Source organism: Pangasianodon hypophthalmus, chromosome 15 (genome assembly GCF_027358585.1).
Source record: "Pangasianodon hypophthalmus isolate fPanHyp1 chromosome 15, fPanHyp1.pri, whole genome shotgun sequence".
Lineage (NCBI taxonomy): Eukaryota > Metazoa > Chordata > Actinopteri > Siluriformes > Pangasiidae > Pangasianodon > Pangasianodon hypophthalmus.
In genome coordinates this window covers 24,709,021-24,726,520 of record NC_069724.1, presented here as the reverse complement: position 1 = coordinate 24,726,520, position 17,500 = coordinate 24,709,021, and the positions used below count along the sequence as shown (strand labels likewise).

General features: G+C 40.4%; 2 protein-coding genes across 4 annotated transcripts in view; both read left to right on the top strand.

Annotated features, from left to right (window-relative positions):
• The window catches only part of tbc1d13 (TBC1 domain family, member 13), a 14,986-nt gene extending 12,578 nt beyond the window's left edge, over positions 1 to 2,408 (top strand). For both annotated transcript variants that reach the window (XM_034311258.2, XM_034311257.2), the window contains exon 12: positions 1 to 2,408. This exon is cut by the window's left edge and continues 1,188 nt beyond it. The gene's annotated coding sequence lies outside the window, so the exon portion shown is untranslated.
• Positions 2,409 to 6,876: 4,468 nt separating this feature from the next.
• The window catches only part of LOC113535717 (ral guanine nucleotide dissociation stimulator-like), a 50,739-nt gene continuing 40,115 nt past the window's right edge, over positions 6,877 to 17,500 (top strand). Inside the window, exon 1 of one of the 2 annotated variants that reach the window (XM_053240143.1) lies at positions 6,877 to 8,629. In XM_053240143.1, coding sequence (XP_053096118.1) covers positions 8,597 to 8,629 — 33 coding nt within the window. In that variant the 5' untranslated portion in view covers positions 6,877 to 8,596. Of the gene's footprint in view, positions 8,630 to 15,191; positions 15,596 to 17,500 lie in introns of those variants that run through there. The other variant, XM_053240142.1, reaches the window with a different exon arrangement.

The window sequence follows — 17,500 nt, the reverse complement described above, 5'->3', positions numbered from 1 at the left end:
GACAGAGGGGTTGACAACTGTGTTTTTGGGTTTTTTTTATATGTTTTTCTTATTACATTGAAGTCTAAGAGTAAGAACAGGAACTAACCTGTTTCACCGACTTTCCGCAGTTATAAATGAGTAAGAATGTGGCGTAAGAGGAATAAAACACTCCGGAACGTGCCGTTATAGGAAAATAATCAACGTTAACTCCGCTTCATCACACCAACACCACGTTGCGTTTTATTCTTTACATCATCACTACACTGATGAGCGTTATTCCTCAGTTTAACATTATGAGACGGTCATGGTGAACTGAATTATGGGAAATGATCAGGAGAGTGTTAAGCTGAATGAGAGACGTATAGCGATGACGGTATAGTGTGTGTGTGTGTGTGTGTGTGTGTGTGTGTGTTGGTTGTATTGTGTGATCAGTTGTGTAATTGATTATTGGCACATGTCTATACGGGCTCGGGGAGAGCCAACACTATGTAAAGCGGAAATCTCCATATGTTAATGTGTATTTTTTATTTTCTTTCATGTTCTCTCCATTCCAAGTCCTGCTGTAAGTGTAGATTTTGCTCTGTGTGTGTGTGTGTGTGTGTGTGTGTGTGTGTGTTTAGTAAACCGATGATGTTTTTAGTCACCGATACCTTTTCCACTGACATGGAGCCAGCGCTGTTCCGGTTCTCCGAACTGTTACATCATCAAGTGGGCGGAGCTTAACTTATTTATCAAACATATTTTATCGTCCAATTCCTTACGTCTTGATTATTTTTAATGTCTTGAATGACAGGTGTTACTGAGTCAACAAGGGCGGAGCTTAAGTTATATTTGATCGGCCAATCACAGACTTGATCAGTAGTTTACAGTAGTTTTGCTAATTTTAGCTAGCTGGCTAGCAAGCTCTACTGCTGGATTTACTATTAGTACATTTAGATCACTGGCTAGTCTCAGTGGAGTGGGCGTGGCCTCTGTGATGTCAGCCCTAGTGATGGAGGTGTGGCCTCTGCACCTGTCAGTGGGTGTGGCCTCTACCTGTCATTGCCAGTGAAGGTGGTTTCTTTTGCTTGTCAGTCCTAGTAAAGTAGGCGTGGCCGAGGAGATAGAGGTGTGGCCTCTGTACATGTCAGTGATGGTAAAGAAGGTGTGGCGTCTGTAGTTGCAGTGAAGAAGGTGTGGCATGTGTGTCTGTCAGATCCAGGAAGAGGGGTGTGGCCTCTGCGAATGTCATTCCTAGTGAAGAAGGCGTGGCCCGTGTACCTGTCACTCCTAGTGAAGAAGGCGTGGCCCGTGTACCTGTCACTCCTAGTGAAGAAGGCGTGGCCCGTGTACCTGTCACTCCTAGTGAAGGAGGCGTGGCCTGTGTACCTGTCAGTCTCAGTGCAGGAGGCGTGGCCTCACACTCAGAAAGAGATACACACTGTTTGTTGTGGCGTCAGAACTGAACCGAGTTGCTGAATGAGAGCGGTTCCAGATAAAGCTCGGGCAGCGTGTCAGTGGAAAAGCGTGATGCGTTTACTAAACACGTACTAATCCCGGTAATATATTAGCACATACGCTATTTAACCTGCTAAAGCATGTTTCTCTGCTGTCTCTGATGCTAATCTTCAGCCCAGCATGCACATGTTTACGCCGTTTCTTTCCCTCGTCGCTGAAATGGAACTGAAAATGCACAAGTAGGCATGTGCTGATGTTGACTTCCACATCGTCATAGCTAGCTTTTTTTTTTCTTTTTTTTTTAACAGTGTTGGCAATATTGCTCTTAGAAATAACTACAAACTACAATATTATTGTTGTTCTGTTCAGCAGAAGAGAAATAATGGAATAATGGAGTACAATTGAACATTCTGCAGTTGTCCTTGTTCCACATTCCTCACTGCTCAGAATCACAGTGAAGTGACGTAAGTGTTGAGACGTCCATGACAACAATATTGCGATATAATCGTGCACTCGATTACTGGCACATGCTTTCAGCAAATGAATCACAACACCACTTTCCAGATTTATTAAACATACCACACAAAAATGGATAATTAAGTAATTTGTCGAATGTGTTCACTTTCCCAAATGATTCGAAAAATGATTTTGTGATGCTTTCTGATGATTTTAACACTAAAGTGTTGTTTTTGGAAAACTCGACTCCAGTCTCTTGACTTCATTGAAGAATTTCTTTTCTTTCTTTCTTTCTTTCTTTCTTTTCAAAATACTAATCCATGTAGATGTAAAAATTCTGCTTGTGTAAAAGAGTTCATGAGCTAACTTGACAGAATTTCAGAGAGGATTTTAAGTGATATCTCACTTGTGATTGGTTAAGGTTAGAGTTAGGGGCGGGGTTAGCTCTGGTTGCATTAATTACACCTTTATTTATTTATTTTATTATTATTTTAAATAAAAAAAAATCAGTCTTGGTTACTGGAATGAATGAAGATTTTGCATGAGATTGAGTTGTTCGTAAATTTGTGTATAAAAAGAGATTTTGTTTTCTCTTGGAAAAACCCCAGAATTGTTTTAGGCTTTAAAATTAAAACATTTTTTATACATTTATAAAAATAATAAAATATCAAAGTCTTATATACATTGACATGTAATTTAAGTGATAATTAACTTGTTTCACAGAAATTCCACAACATTAAAAAATGTAGCAACTATAAATGGATAAAAAGTATGACATTTCACTCTTTACTTAATAATTGTTGAATAAAAGTTGCTGTGGTATAAGAGGAATAAAACACTTCGGGTTATAAGTCCTGCAGCGATCGGCGTCTCGTCACTCGGCTTTGTGGAGGCGTTCAGCGTCTCCGGCAGATTGTTGATGTGTTTTCTGAGTCTGTGTGACACGCTGATGTCTGTAAACACGGACAAAATGACAGTCATGAAAGTCGCAGCTCAGAGCTCCAGCTTTCTTCAGCTTCCTTCCTCAGTGCAGACGAGTCGCTCTGCAGGGGGCGTGGCCTAAAGTCTGACGCAAGCTTAATGTACACTCAGGAGTGTGTGTGATTTAGACATGCGGTTTTTGTGACGCTAAACTGGTGGCTATAAGCTTTTATTAATTGTTAGCTACATTAGCTTTAGTCCAGAACTAACGAAGTGAACTTCAGACGTAAAACACTGCTGATTGTCTGCTTCTGGTTTAAAGGGAACGTCGTGGACTAATGAAAATTTGTTGGTGAACTGCTGCTTTAAGTGAAATGAGCACTGTAGCTTTTTTTATTGGGTCAGAGTGAATGCCAAAGACATCCAAGGCCTACACACACACACACACACACACTCTCTCTCTCTCTCTCTCTCTCTCTCTCTGAATATTTCTTCTCTCCCTTTCTCCGTGGTTGTCTTTCCAAAACTAAATCTCACGCTCTGTATCAGTTTCTTACTCCTTCTTTCTCCCTTCTCATCTCACACTCTTCACCTCTCTCTCTCTCTCTCTCTCTCTCTCTCTCTCTCTCTCTTCATCTTTTCTCCTTCACTTATCTCTTTCTGTACACCATTTTCCATCTCTCTTTTCACACACTCGCTCTGTCACATTTCTTAATCTCTCTCTCTCTCTCTCTCTCTCTCACACACACACACACACTTACTTCGTCTTTTCTTCCCCGATCCTATTATTCTCTTTCACTTATGTCTCTTCATACACCATTTCACCATCTCTCTCTCTCTTTTTACACACTCACTCTGTCACTCTTCTTACTCTCCACCCTCTCTATCTCTCTGTCTATCTCTCTCTCTCTCTCTCTCTCTCTCTCTCTTTCATTCCTCTGTTCTCATCTTCACTTTTTCCTCTCATCTACTCCCTCTGTCCTTATCCTCTTTGATAAATAAAAATTCCCCCTTGCTTTCTCTGCTCTCTCTCTCTCTCTCTCTCTCTCTCTCTCTCTCTCTGTTGTGTAACTCTGCTTCTCTGTTTGATTACTTCCACATGGTGCTGAGTCGAGTGTTTCAGCCCCACACACAAACACACATACACACACACTCAAGTTCAGCAGCACTGAGGTCACTGACACACACACACACACACACACACACACAACCTTGAACTGAGAGGGAGGTGACGGGGAGAAACACATCAGCAGCTTGTTACTCCGACTCGTGTGTTCTGGATCTGAGCTTCGATATCTACATGTCCATCTTCCAGGCTCTTTCTGATTAGCGTTCCTGCCAGAACCTCACTCAGGAACTTGTTTGGAGTGTTAGTCTAGTGTCCAGTCCAACGCCTCTCTACTAGTGGAACTCTCTCTTCTCCTTTTTTGGTTATTGGATAAGGAATATTAAACACATAATGCATTAATCTTTAATGACATCATTTCATTTAATCTTTGGAACTTTTTTTTGCTTTTTTTTATTCATTCGTGTTCCATAACCGCTTCATTCTGCTCGGGGTGGCGGTGGATCCGGAGTCTATCCCGGGAACGCTGGGCATGAAGCGGGAATACATGCAGGATGAGAAGCCGGGCTATCACAGGGCATCGCACACACACACACACACACACACACACACACACACATACCAATTGTAGGTGGGAGGAAACCAGAGAACCCTGAGGAAACCCACACAGGCACAGGCAGAACATTGGGACAAGGAACTCCACACACACAGACAGTAATCCGAGGTCAGGATGGAACCGGGATCCATGGAGCTGTGAGGCGACTACGCTACCCGCTGTACCTCCTAAAAGGGTTCTAGCTGGAACCCTTTCTGATAGACACACTCGGGTACAGGGTTCTACATACAAACTTATAATAATAATAACTTTATTTTATATAGTGCCTTTAAAAAGGCCTCTCAAGGTGCTTTACAGAAGAGTTTATAAACATATATATAAAAAAAACAATTAATAATAAAATACCGTTCAATTATTAATAACAATAATAGTAATAATAGTGATTAAATAACAAAAAACAAAACAAAGTAATTGAGTAAAAGCAATCCTAAAGAAATACATTTTAAGAGAAGATTTAAATACACTAAAAGATCGAGCTTCTCTAAGATCAGAAGGTAGCGAGTTCTACAGTTTTGGAGCAGAAGAAGAAAAGGCCCAATCACCTGTAACATGCAAACGAGTCTGAGGGACGGTTAAAAGACCAGAACTGGTGTTTTAGACCCCAGCAAGGAGCGCATTTTAATAATCAATGAGAGAAAAGACAAAAGTGTTGATCATCTTTTCAGCCACAGAAAAAGAAATAACATAGGCTGCAATCTTGCAATGTTTCTGAGATGAAGGAAGGATGTTTTAACAGCATTCTCCACAACATCAAGGGTTCTCGCAGATGTTCAACCGAAGAGCAATATTAAGATTACAAATTTGACCTTTTTTTTAATCTATGAGAGTATATATAAATTCTGCTGCTATGCTTTTTTTTATATTTGTGAAAAAACACTAAGAGAAGGTTTATAGTTTACTCTAGATGTGTAATATAATCAAAATGATTCAATAGATTATCTTCAGTGTCTGAGCTGTCCATAAGTGTGAGTGGTGACTCTCAGGTGTGTGTATCAGACAACATGACCGAGAAGATCTGACTCAATATAGCTTATAACTTTGTACTGTTTAGAAAAAAAATACCAAGGAGCAGTTTGAGAGCTCAAAGAGTCGACTCTTATTGTTGAGATGATTCAAATGATCCGACTCACTGAAAGAGCCGGAATTCCCATCACTAGTTTATGAGTAGAATAGAGTAAAGAAGAAGAAGAAGAAAAAAAGATCTGTTCATGTCTGCGAATCAGCTGATCTTTTGAATCGATTCAAAAAGAATCGATTCTTTTGTGAATCAGTCATCACGAGCAGCTCCACTTCTCTGAGCTTCATCTCAGCTGAGATTTATGCTGGATAAAAAGGGTCAAAATCAGTGTGTTCATGCTGTGATTGGTGAGAGTTGTGTGTTTTCCTGAGTCTGTTAATGAGCAGTGAGTCTGGGCTTCACTTTATATTTAAAAAAATGATTAGAGTAGATTGTACATTCATATGTTTGTTATAAAACCTATGCTAATGTTTTATTGGGTTTTTCAACATTTTGCTGTATTTTCAGGTGCAGGTTTTTCTCAGCCTGTTTAAGATCCACATTTCAGTCTGAACAGGAAGATTTACGATACATTCTGTTTTAGTTTATTTCTAAAAACTGCTCTGCATTTCTTCCTACGTAGCAAATAATGCACCTTTAGCATTAAATAGCATAGCGTTTCTCAATAACACTAATTCCGAAACATTTTCAAGATTTCAAATTGTGTCATAATTTGATAACATCCAATAAGATCTGTTTTTATTTGTTATTGTTTGCTGTAGTGTGATGACATCCAGTGCACGATCTCAGAAACAAGGGCACTAAACTATCATATGGTGCTATTCCTCGTCGCTAGACCGAGACCATCAACTGTAACCCTTTTAGTACCTTTAGCACCTGGAAATGTGGATAAAGTGTAAATTTAAAAAAGATTTAATGTATGTAATGGGACCATGGACCATAATTACCTTCTAGAGTAAATCCATGTTTCCAGGTTTCCAGGTTTAAGAAACTCTATAAAGATGCAGAAGATAAAAGTATCACATCCAATCAGATTTCTCACACTGTTAATGGATCTCAGACATCCAATCAGATTTCTCATACTGTTAATGGAGATCAGACATCCAATCAGATTTCTCATACTGTTAATGGAGATCAGACATCCAATCAGATTTCAGTCTACCCTGCATACAGGGTGCTTTATTTGCATGTGAATTGTAATTTATTGTGAATTTCTTTCATGTTGTTATCAGACATCCAATCATCCAATCAGTATGCAGATGTAAGCGTGTGTGTGTGTGTGTGTGTGTGTGTGTGTGTGTGTGTGTGTGAGAGAGAGAGAGAGAGAGAGAGAGAGCGCGTGCTGATTCTGAGCCGCTCGACCCCGCATACAGCGTGCAGTCCGATCCCGTCGATCTGGGTGCGTTTTATTTAAATCACCGCGTTAAGAAAAGCGGCGGCTTTCACCGGAGTGCCCGCGTTTCCTCTCTGATTTATCATCCCTGCGTTTTTTTTTATTTATTTATTTTTTTTTAATTTCCTTGCATATGGGAAGGATGTGAGAATGGAGCGGGGGAAAAAGAAAAGGGAGTGGAAACGGACTGAGCTCGAGAGATAAGGGGAAAAAAGCAGAGGCCGTCCATTTTGTCAGAGAAGCAAAAAAAGAGAAGAAGATGGAATTACAGCACAATCTGGAGGAAGGAGGAAAGATGGAAAAACGCGCGCGCTGTGCCTTAAAGATGGGATGAATGTTCGGGATGTGGTGTTGGTGCTGTTCATGTTGATGTTGTTGTTGATTCGGAGAAAAAAGGAAAGATGAACCAGGCATGATGAAGCTGCTGCGTCTTCTTCATCCTCATCTTCATCCTCATCCTCATCCTCATCACTCTGCCCTGTCTCTTCTGACCTGCGCGCGCGCTGACCTGTTTTTATCTCGGATTAAATCCGCACGCGCCCGGCTTTAAACCGGGATTGTAATTTTGGGTGTAGGATTGTGCACCGCTGCAGACTCTATGAAGTGGCCTAGTGTGCATCATCTAGTGTGCATCATCTAGTGTACACGGATCTGCATCCTGAAGCATCACCTGTACACTCTCAGAAGACCAGGTTAATTACAGGAACATCATTAAGGAACATATCTGGATCTTAAGGTCCACTGTTTGTGCCTGACAGTGAAAGTCTGAATCTCATCTAGAACAGATATCAGGATACCTGATTTTTTAATTTTTTTTAAATCAAAGCCTGACGTGGCAGGAATTAAAGGGATGTACTGAAGGTCTGCTCCTTTTTGGAAGTGTGAGGGGTCTGAGGTCCATAATCGATACCACACCTGAGCGCTGATGTCACCTGAAACCGGACGCAGCGTTAATGAGAAAACTGTAGGAATCCTTTAAAGGGAAACTTCAACGTTGCTGAATGTAAAAGAGACACATTCAGGGTTTCTGTTGGGGGTTTGTTTTTTGCTAATCCATTTTTGGAGCGTGGCCCGTGATCGAGATCTCACCTGACGCTGAGCGCATCGTTAATGAGAACACGCTGCTGTGGAAGAGCGAGCATCCTTTAAAGACCTGACTGGAATTAAATGGAGACGTTCAGGGTTCTTTAATAAGCAGCACAGCACCAGCATAGACTTTCTGACATCATTTATCTTTCATTTCTACAAAGCACACACAGCGGATCACCTGAGGGTTAAGGGTTCTTCCTCAGGCACTCTGTAGGAGCTCTCTGGCACTGGGTTTCAAACACACAACCCTCTGATGAACAGCACAGAACTTTAACCACTTATCACTTTTCCAGAATCTGGTGCAGCTGGAACTCGGTGCTTCCTCGATCTTCTCGTCCGCATCCTCGTCTCATTTAATTGTCCTCAGGGTTACAGAAAAAAAAAACAACCAGTGCTGGATTTTTGCACTTTCTCCCCCTCAGACACTCACTGTGCTGGAGGTGTTTGTAGTGGATGACCTCTGATGACCCCTAGTTACACTCCGGAGTGCGTTCCAGAGAGTGTGTGTGCGTTCCCTAGTGCTGCTGGACGACAGCTTGGATTAAAACCCTACGAGACCGAGAGAACTGACGAGGAGGAGGAGGAGGAAGAGGAGGAGGACGGAGATATGAGCTCTGGATGGTGGTGATGATGATGATGCTGGATACGCAGGTACTCACACTAGCCTCAGCTCGTTACACAGGATCAGACAGAGTGTGTGTGTGTGTGTGTGTGTTGAACTTACTGCAGCTAACTCTGTGATTAGCATAACAATGTGTTCCTGTTCCAGGAGTTAGCTGTGCAGCGTGTACGGAAAAGAATTACAGGCCTGCCGTAAGCCTGTGTTTCTTATTATGGCCTCCAGAATGAGTAGTTTCAGCAGTAATGAAAGAAAAGTCTCTGGTTTGGGATAAAAGTACAGCCTTAAAGGTGCAGTGCGGAATATTTTTTTATTCTTCTTACTCTTACAGATAAATAAATATCTGACGAAGGCGATGAAACATCTGCGAAAAGTGTAGAATCCAAAGCAAGTGAAAGAAAAAAAGATATAAAAGGTAAAAAAAAAAAAAAAATGCAGGCTGTCCATGCTGTCAGTCATGTTATAGACACACCTCCAGGGGGCGCTTGACTCCACCCACTTCTTTACCGCTCAGAAAAGCAGAACATGGCGGGTTATGAAAACAGCGCAGAGTGAAATGTGTGTTATTTTTATCGTTGTGGACTTTAACGCTGCCGTCCACCGTCTCAGGAAGGGTGTGTGATGAGTGTGTGATGACTCGTCATGAACCGGATGATGCACCACACCTTTGATCTTTGATCACCAACACACACACACACACACACACACACCAGCACGTCAGAGTATGTGTGCAGGCATTACAGGTTGCCATAGTGACAGAAGGAGAATTCCTGGACAGTGTCAGTGATTTAGTTGAACACACACACACACACACACACACACACACAGTCTCTCCGAGGACGTTTGTCTTCAGCTCTGTCTCCTCTGTGGAGTTTTTATCGACACGCTGCTGTTGTCCTGGATGTTCCACTTATCACAAATATGCAGCTTCTCACCAGATGAACCGCAAGAACACACTCAGTCTGTTCTGTTTAAATCAGAACGGTCTTTAAACATACACTGAACACACACACACACACACACACGTATGTAACTGGATGAAGTGTTTATTATTAGTGTACAGAACGTAAAATCAACACATCGAGCTAGAGACACACACAGGACTGTTTTTTTTTATATCTGTTCCAGCAGTTTTTGTTTGTTTCTCCTCGTGATAATTTCTCACAAATTACTGTTGGTTCTGTTTCCCAAAATATAAACACACTACTGATTACTCACTTACACTGCTGTGACTCCGAGCTGGAGAGCATAAACACACATTCATCTGTTTACACAATATTTACCTTTATATTATACATTTATATACTTACACTGTATGGAGTTGTCTGGTTAGAAAGATAATAATAATAATAATAATAATAATAATAATAATAATAATAATAAAATATAATAATAATAAGTTATAATGGTGAATGCAGAGATAAACACACACTTATAGATGAAAAAGAGCGCAGGATTGTGAACTGTCACGTTTCTGTTCATATGAAATGAAAGCATATTTTCATTCAGACAAAAACACCGGCGATGGAGCGTCCAGCTGTTCAGGAGTGTGTGTGTGTGTGTGTGTGTGTGTGTGTGTGTGTGCGCCCCCCAATCACGTCGTGGTTACTATGGAGACAGAGCAGAGTGCCAAATCTCCAAATCTCTGAGGCAGCGAGACCAGAATGGCAGTTTCTCTTTCTTTCTTTCTTTCTTTCTTTCTTCCTTCGTCTTCTTCTTTTCTGTTAGGTTAAAATGTTAAAATAATTTTTTATGGAATGAAACTGAATAGAAATGGTAGAAATGTGTGAATGCTGAATTTGCAGCAGGTGGATGAGGCTAGTGACGTCCATCACGTTTTTCCAATTCATCTGCAATCAGGAAACTTTGCAGATGGGGCAGTTTGGGCACGGGGTAGATTGGGCATGGGGTAGATTTGTGCACAGGGCGGTTTGGGCATGGGGTAGATTTGTGCACAGGGCGGTTTGGGCATGGGGCAGTTTGGGCACAGGGCGGTTTGGGCATGGGGCAGTTTGGGCACGGGGTAGATTGGGCACGGGGTAGATTGAGCATGGGGCAGTTTTGTGCACAGGGCGGTTTGGGCATGGGGCAGTTTGCTGATGGGACACTTTAAGGATGGGACACTTTGGAGCTTTTTTCCTTAAGGATTGTTTTCTTTAATTGTCTCTGAAATGAGTGTGTAATAAATATTGTGTAAAATATTAAACTGATGTCAGAAAAACCTGAAGACTCGGAGTGTTAAACACTGCAGCGCGTCACTACCACCACTGACCACCAGAGGGAGCAACAGTCCTGCTCTAATACAGCTCAATAACACTGTTCATCAGGGTACTCTGTGTGTGTGTGTGTGTGTGTGTGTGTGTGTGTGTGTGTGTGTGTGTGTGTGTGTGTGGGAGAAAGAGAGAGAGAGAGAGTGTATTACTGTGTATTACTGTGTGTGTGTTACTGTGTATTATCACAGTGTGTATTATTGTGTTATTGTGTACTGGTGTGTATGTGTGTTAGAGTGTTTACTGTGTGTGTGTGTGTATTGTGTGTTAGTATGTGAGTGTTAGTATGAGTGTATTATATTGAGAGTGAGTGTGTGAGTATGTGTGTGTGTGTGTGAGTGTGTGTGTGTGTGTGTGTGTGTGAGCAGGACTGTGCAAGAGTTTCAGGAAAACACTGTTGTGCAAAATTGAGACAGCTGCTGTGAGGATGAGCTTTTTTCCTCACACACACACACACACACACACACACACACAGATGTAAACAGCTGGATTTTCCCACCAGCAGCAGTGTTAGTGATTTTGTTTCACATGTGTAGATTAGTGTTGTGTGTGTGTGTTTAAGGTGGTCCGAAAAAAAACTCACTTTAACTCAGTAATTCAACACACAGTACCACAATACCACCTTAAATACCCTCACAGATGTGCCTGCTGTCTGAGAGTCACATGCTTCTCTTTTTATTTTGTTTTTCTTTATTCCTTTAATAACTTTATTTGTGTTTGTGTTCATTTGTGTTCATTTGTGTGTGTGTGTGTGTGTGTGTGTGTGTGTGAGCCAGAACATCCATCAGGGTGATTTCAGTCTTTCAGAGAAAGAAATGATTCCTCTCCGTTTTTCTTCTGTCTCAGCCGCTGTCTTTGTTGTCGGGTGTGTGTGTGTGTGTGTGTGTGTGTGTGTGTTTATTCTCCATCTTTTTGTGTAAAATTATTGCACTGCGAGAGATCCAAATTAGACAGAAATTTACACTGGAGGGTGTTTCACTCTTCTCACATGGCACACACACACATGCACACACACACATTAGCTTGTCTCATCTTGTTGGAGTGTGAAGTTTTGGCTCATTAATTAACGCAGATTGACGGTTTTGCCCTGAGTCTCTCATTATGTCTGAGTCAATTTGTTGCACACACACACACACACACACACACACACACGCACACAAAAGCATATTGGATCTGTCAGTCAGAGTGTGTGTGTGTCTTATTGCTGTTCTCACTCTTATCAGATTAATTAGCATTTCCCTGCCAGACACACAGGCCACGCCTCCTTCACTGTGACTGACAGACACACAGGCCACGCCTCCTTCACTGTGACTGCCAGGCACACAGGCCACGCCTCCTTCACTGTGACTGACAGACACACAGGCCACGCCCGCTTCTTCACTCTACCCTTTGTGTGATTTATTCATATCCGTCTTTTTGTTCTGAACTCATGATGATGTCATGGACAGATGGAGATGATTTACTGTCTGAGACAGATGCATATGTGTGTGTGTATGTGTGTGTTTGTGTGTGTGTTTGTGTGTGTGTTTGTGTGTGTGTGTGTGTGTGTGTGTGTGTGTGTGTAACGAGGTGTAATTGAGCACATAGAGCTCATATGTTGCTGTTCACTGCACTTGATGCTCCGTCTGTCTCCTGGTAGGCCTCTTGCAGTGCATCATGGGTAATATTGTACAGCAGGCACAGAAAGTGTGTGTGTGGGGTGTGTGTGTGTGTGTGTGTGTGTGTGTGTGTGTCCACTACATCAGATAAATATGAGGAGTGTGCTCAGTTGTGTGTCACACACAATTACAAATTTCAGGATTTTGTTTGTTTGTTTGTGCTTGTGGTTGCCGTGGGAACTGCAATGACGCTGGATTATTATAGTTGATTAAACACTACGGTAATGGAGTTACTTATAATTAAAATGTGTGTGTGTGTGTGTGTGTGTGTGTGTGTGAGAGAGAGAGAGAGAGAGAGAGAGAGAGATTAGTTAGAAAACACACCCCAAGCAGCTACACGTTTACCTTTACAGATTTTATGAATATGCAAATCAGGACCCCTCCAAACCCCACCCCCTTTTCCTGGTAAACTGATGTTTCATAGGCTGTATTTAGTGCATATTTGCATATTGGAACCTGATTGGCTTATTTAAATGATGCAACAACACTCCTCTGTCACATGTTCAACACTAACTCGGGTTGTTTGATGAGATTTTCAGATATTTTTGAAAATTTAAACATTTCTTTCAGAATTGAGCAAAATTATTAAAATAAAAATGATGTCTTTTATCCAAATTAGGTAACTTTAATGTTCACCTATTAAGCAATCAATCACATACTAACACTCAATAATGACAGACACACCATGACCTGTGGCACTGTTATTTTTTTTTCTCCTACTCTCCACCAATAACAAAAGTTTTGGCACCCAGATTTAACCAATTTTCTGTTACTGCATGATTAATATCATTGATGTGGTACATGTGTGATTCCAGAGCTCAGAATGAAATACTGCTGCGGATATACAATGAGAATTTTGCAGTGTGTGTGTGTGTGTGTGTGTGCATGTGTGTGTGTGTGTGCTTTTCCATTCCTCAGGATAAGACATGATTGAGCTTTTATGGCTTGGCCGTATACAGTATATTGTGTGTAAGCCTTGCCTGGTATAAACTAATTTAACTCTTAGCCTTGAACTTTGATCTGTGTGTGTGTGTGTGTGTGTGTATGTGTGTGTGTGAGAGAGAGAATGTGTGTGTGTGAGACTGTGTGTGTGTCGGCTTTTGTGTGTGGTTCATTTATTACAGCAACCATATACACACACACACACATGCTGTTTTCCTTTTATATTGCATTACTATCATCTATTTGTCCACCATTTTACACACACACACACACACACTACGCTAGTTGATGTAGGTTTCAGTTAATAGGTTTTGCACTTTTTCTGCAATCCTATCCCATAATATTTAAAAAAAACAACAACATGGCAGCCAAAAGCATCACAAATACTGTGGAATAAATCTAGAATTTGTTTCCATGGTTACATTTAGCAAGCATACTAGCAAACATAAATTATCTTTGAGTAGTGTGATTCTATTATGCACTGAGTTTTCTAGGCAGGTGAAAGTTCACTTCCTGTTTTGGCAGGAAGCTGCGTGTTCAGGGACAGGGTCGTTGGCATTAGGGATCTACGATCTGCGTCATCGGAGGAAAAGGATTTCCCTTTTCTCCATCACGATGACCTTAAACCGTCCTTCACTCTTCCTCACTCTTCCTCACTTCCTCAGTGAGCTTATTTTTCTGAAACTTGCTCTCGCTCTCTTGCTGGGAATATCTACAATTTCTCTCATAATCCTCTTCAAAATCCTGTCCTTTCACGTTTAGCCTTTATCACTGGCTTTATTTTGTCATTAACAGTATCTACGCTCACTTTTTTGCTTCTTGTGTAGTAGAAAGGCAGAGAATTACATCAGCGGCTAGTTACTTACGAAGCTAGTAACCCACTGCTAACCTGGTTTGCATGATTGGTGGAAAAAGGCGGCTGAGATTATGCACAAGGTCAATCTGATCGTCTTTGAGTAATTAAATCGGTGTTTTTCTTTGTTGTTTGTGTGGAATTCAAGTGTAATAACAATGAAATTAGCAAAAATATTAGCAAAAATTAGCCAACAAGTGAACAATAGCAAAAACCGGCTCATTTATTTCTTATCTCAGAGATAACGTAGCATGTATGCTAGGCTACACTTAGAGTTATTTTATCTAGTCATATATCATATTCGTATATCATCATGAGCGTACTCAGAGTTAATATATATATACATATATATTTTATTTGTGAGAATAACTTTATGACGTTTTTTGTGTAAAATAGCTAAGAGCTAAATGCTAAAGGTTAAATGCTAGAGTTTTGGAATGTAAACAGACATCTGACCTCTATTTCTGTTCTGTGTTTACATCAGGGTTTGGAGCAACTGGACAAATGCACACACACACACACACACACACACACATACATTCACACGCGCTCACACACACAGACACACACCCATTCAAACGCGCTCACACACACACACACACACACAGATACTATCACACACACACTATCATACACACAGTTAGACCCCACAAAATCAAGTACAAACTCAAAAAATAGTACAAAAATTGAAACAAAAATTGTTTCTTTTATTTATTTATTTTATTGAATTGTGTGTTGGTGTACTCACATACACTTTATTTGTGTGTGTGTGTGTGTGAGTGTGTGTGTTATGAATACCTGCTTCTTTCCACACCTCCGCATTCCTGGAAATCTTGTATTTATAGAGGGTGTTTTCTCTGTCTCTCGCTCTGTGTGTGTGAGTGTGTGTGTGTGTGTGTGTGTTACGGTGCATTAGACGAGCCCCAGCTTGCCACCTGTTACAGTAATAACAAGGTGAGCAAGAGAGAGAGAGACAGAAGTAAAGCTTCGTAGACTCGTCTGTTTGTTTATTACTAAAATAACACGTAAGGAGGAAAGACAGTGAGAGAAAGAAGGTGAAGAAGACAGAAAGAGAGAGAGAGAGAGAGAGAGATCGAGAGGGAAGAGAAGAGCGATAGACAGAGAGAAGATAAATCACAGCAGACGTGAGACGTGAAGGATGAGGAACTGAGTGGAGGAATAGAGATGAAGCCGGCGTACAGTCTGCAGAGAGCCCTCGCTCAGCCCGTCAAAATGTTCATGCTGGACGTACATCTGTCCATCCTGGACGATCTGGTAGGCGAGACGCTATGCTACGTTATCCTACGCTATGCTACGCTATGCTACGTTATCCTACGCTATGCTATGCTGTGTTATGTTATGCTACGCTACTCAACTTCACACACATGTTTATCTCTGTGTCAGAACATGACAACATCCTGAGTTTTACTGATTGGCGAACAGGTCCTAATCAGTGTGGGCGGGGCTTAAGCTGATCAATCAGGGTTGCTAACTTCCCTGTTAAAGTCATGTGACTTTTCAGTTTTGCACGCACAATTGCAGATCAAGTTTGATTTTTTTGTGACGCACTAAAAAAATCGCGAAAACCCTTAAATTTGAAGAATAAATAACACCTGATCTACAGTACCAGCTAAAAAAATTGGGCGCACTAGTGGTTAATCAGCGTGAACCGAATCTCCTCCTCGGCGCGGTTCTTTCGCCAGGTGAAAACACACTCGGGCGAATCTCTGGAAAACGCACTTCCTGTTTGAGAACGCAGGCTCGAGACATCTAATGAATTAATATTAGCGAATAAAGAGAATCCATGGCAATGGCTGGAAGTGAATTTGGCGACTCTGCTGATCGATAGAGACAGAAAAGTACCGCAGGACGGATGATGGATCGCTGACGTGTTTTGTTTTTCTAAATTGCGGATGATGAGAGTGCTTTCTAAAAAAAAAAGAAAAAAAAAAGATAAAAGCCATTAGGGAGGAAGCAGAGCTGTCAGAGTCAGACCGTCTTTCCATTAGTTTTAGCTGGAGAGTGTGACGGGAGTTTCAGAGCCCTGCCTTCAGAAACAACTGTGCTAAAAATAAAAAGGATTATTAGCTCTATTATTGCGTACTTTAAAAACTAATGGCAAGATATAAAAATAGGAACTCATTAAAACTAAACTTAATCTCAGATGAAAATAATGTAAAAATATACATTTACAGACGCTGAGATGTTTTTGACTTGATATCGATATGAGATAACATATTCGTATGAGTTTAAAATCAACATGAGATAATATGCAGTATGAACGAGATAGTACAGAATTTCGGTAAGAGATAATATAAAAATATACATTTACAGACGCTGAGATGTTTTTGACTTGATATCGATATGAGATTTGATTTGATTTGATTTGTTTCATGGTTGTGGTGAAATATCGATATGAGATAACATATTCGTATGAGATTAAAATCAACATGAGATAATATACAGTATGAATGAGATAGTACAGTATATCAGTATGAGATAATATATGAATATGAGATAATAAATCATTGAGTTTGATGACTGCTCATGATAGAGACAGAAATATGAAATAAGTGAGATGAATATGAGATAATATCACAGTAGTAGATCATATATTATTTAACTATCAGTTATATATAATTAGGATATCAGTATGAGAATGTATTATATGTATAAGATATTATAGGATATTATAAGACATTATATATATATATATATATATACATATGAGATAATATCAGTGTATTATATATATGTATATTAATGTGTAATAATTAATGAATGAGATTATCAGAGAATATATTGAGTATAGGAGTGTGAGAGTGTATGAGTATGAGATAATACAGGATATGAGTGCGAGAATATATGACTATGAGATAATACAATATCAGTGTGGGAATATACGAGTATGAGATAATACAGTATAGGAGTGTTAGAATATATGAGTATGAGATAATACAGTATAGGAGTGTGAGAATATATGAGTATGATCTAATACAGTATATTAGTGTGGGAATATATGAGTATGAGATAATACAATATTAGTGTGGGAATATATGAGTATGAGATAATACAATATTAGTGTGGGAATATACGAGTGTGAGATAATAAAGTATAGGAGTGTGAGAGTGTATGAGTATGAGATAATACAGGATATGAGTGCGAACATATATACGAGTG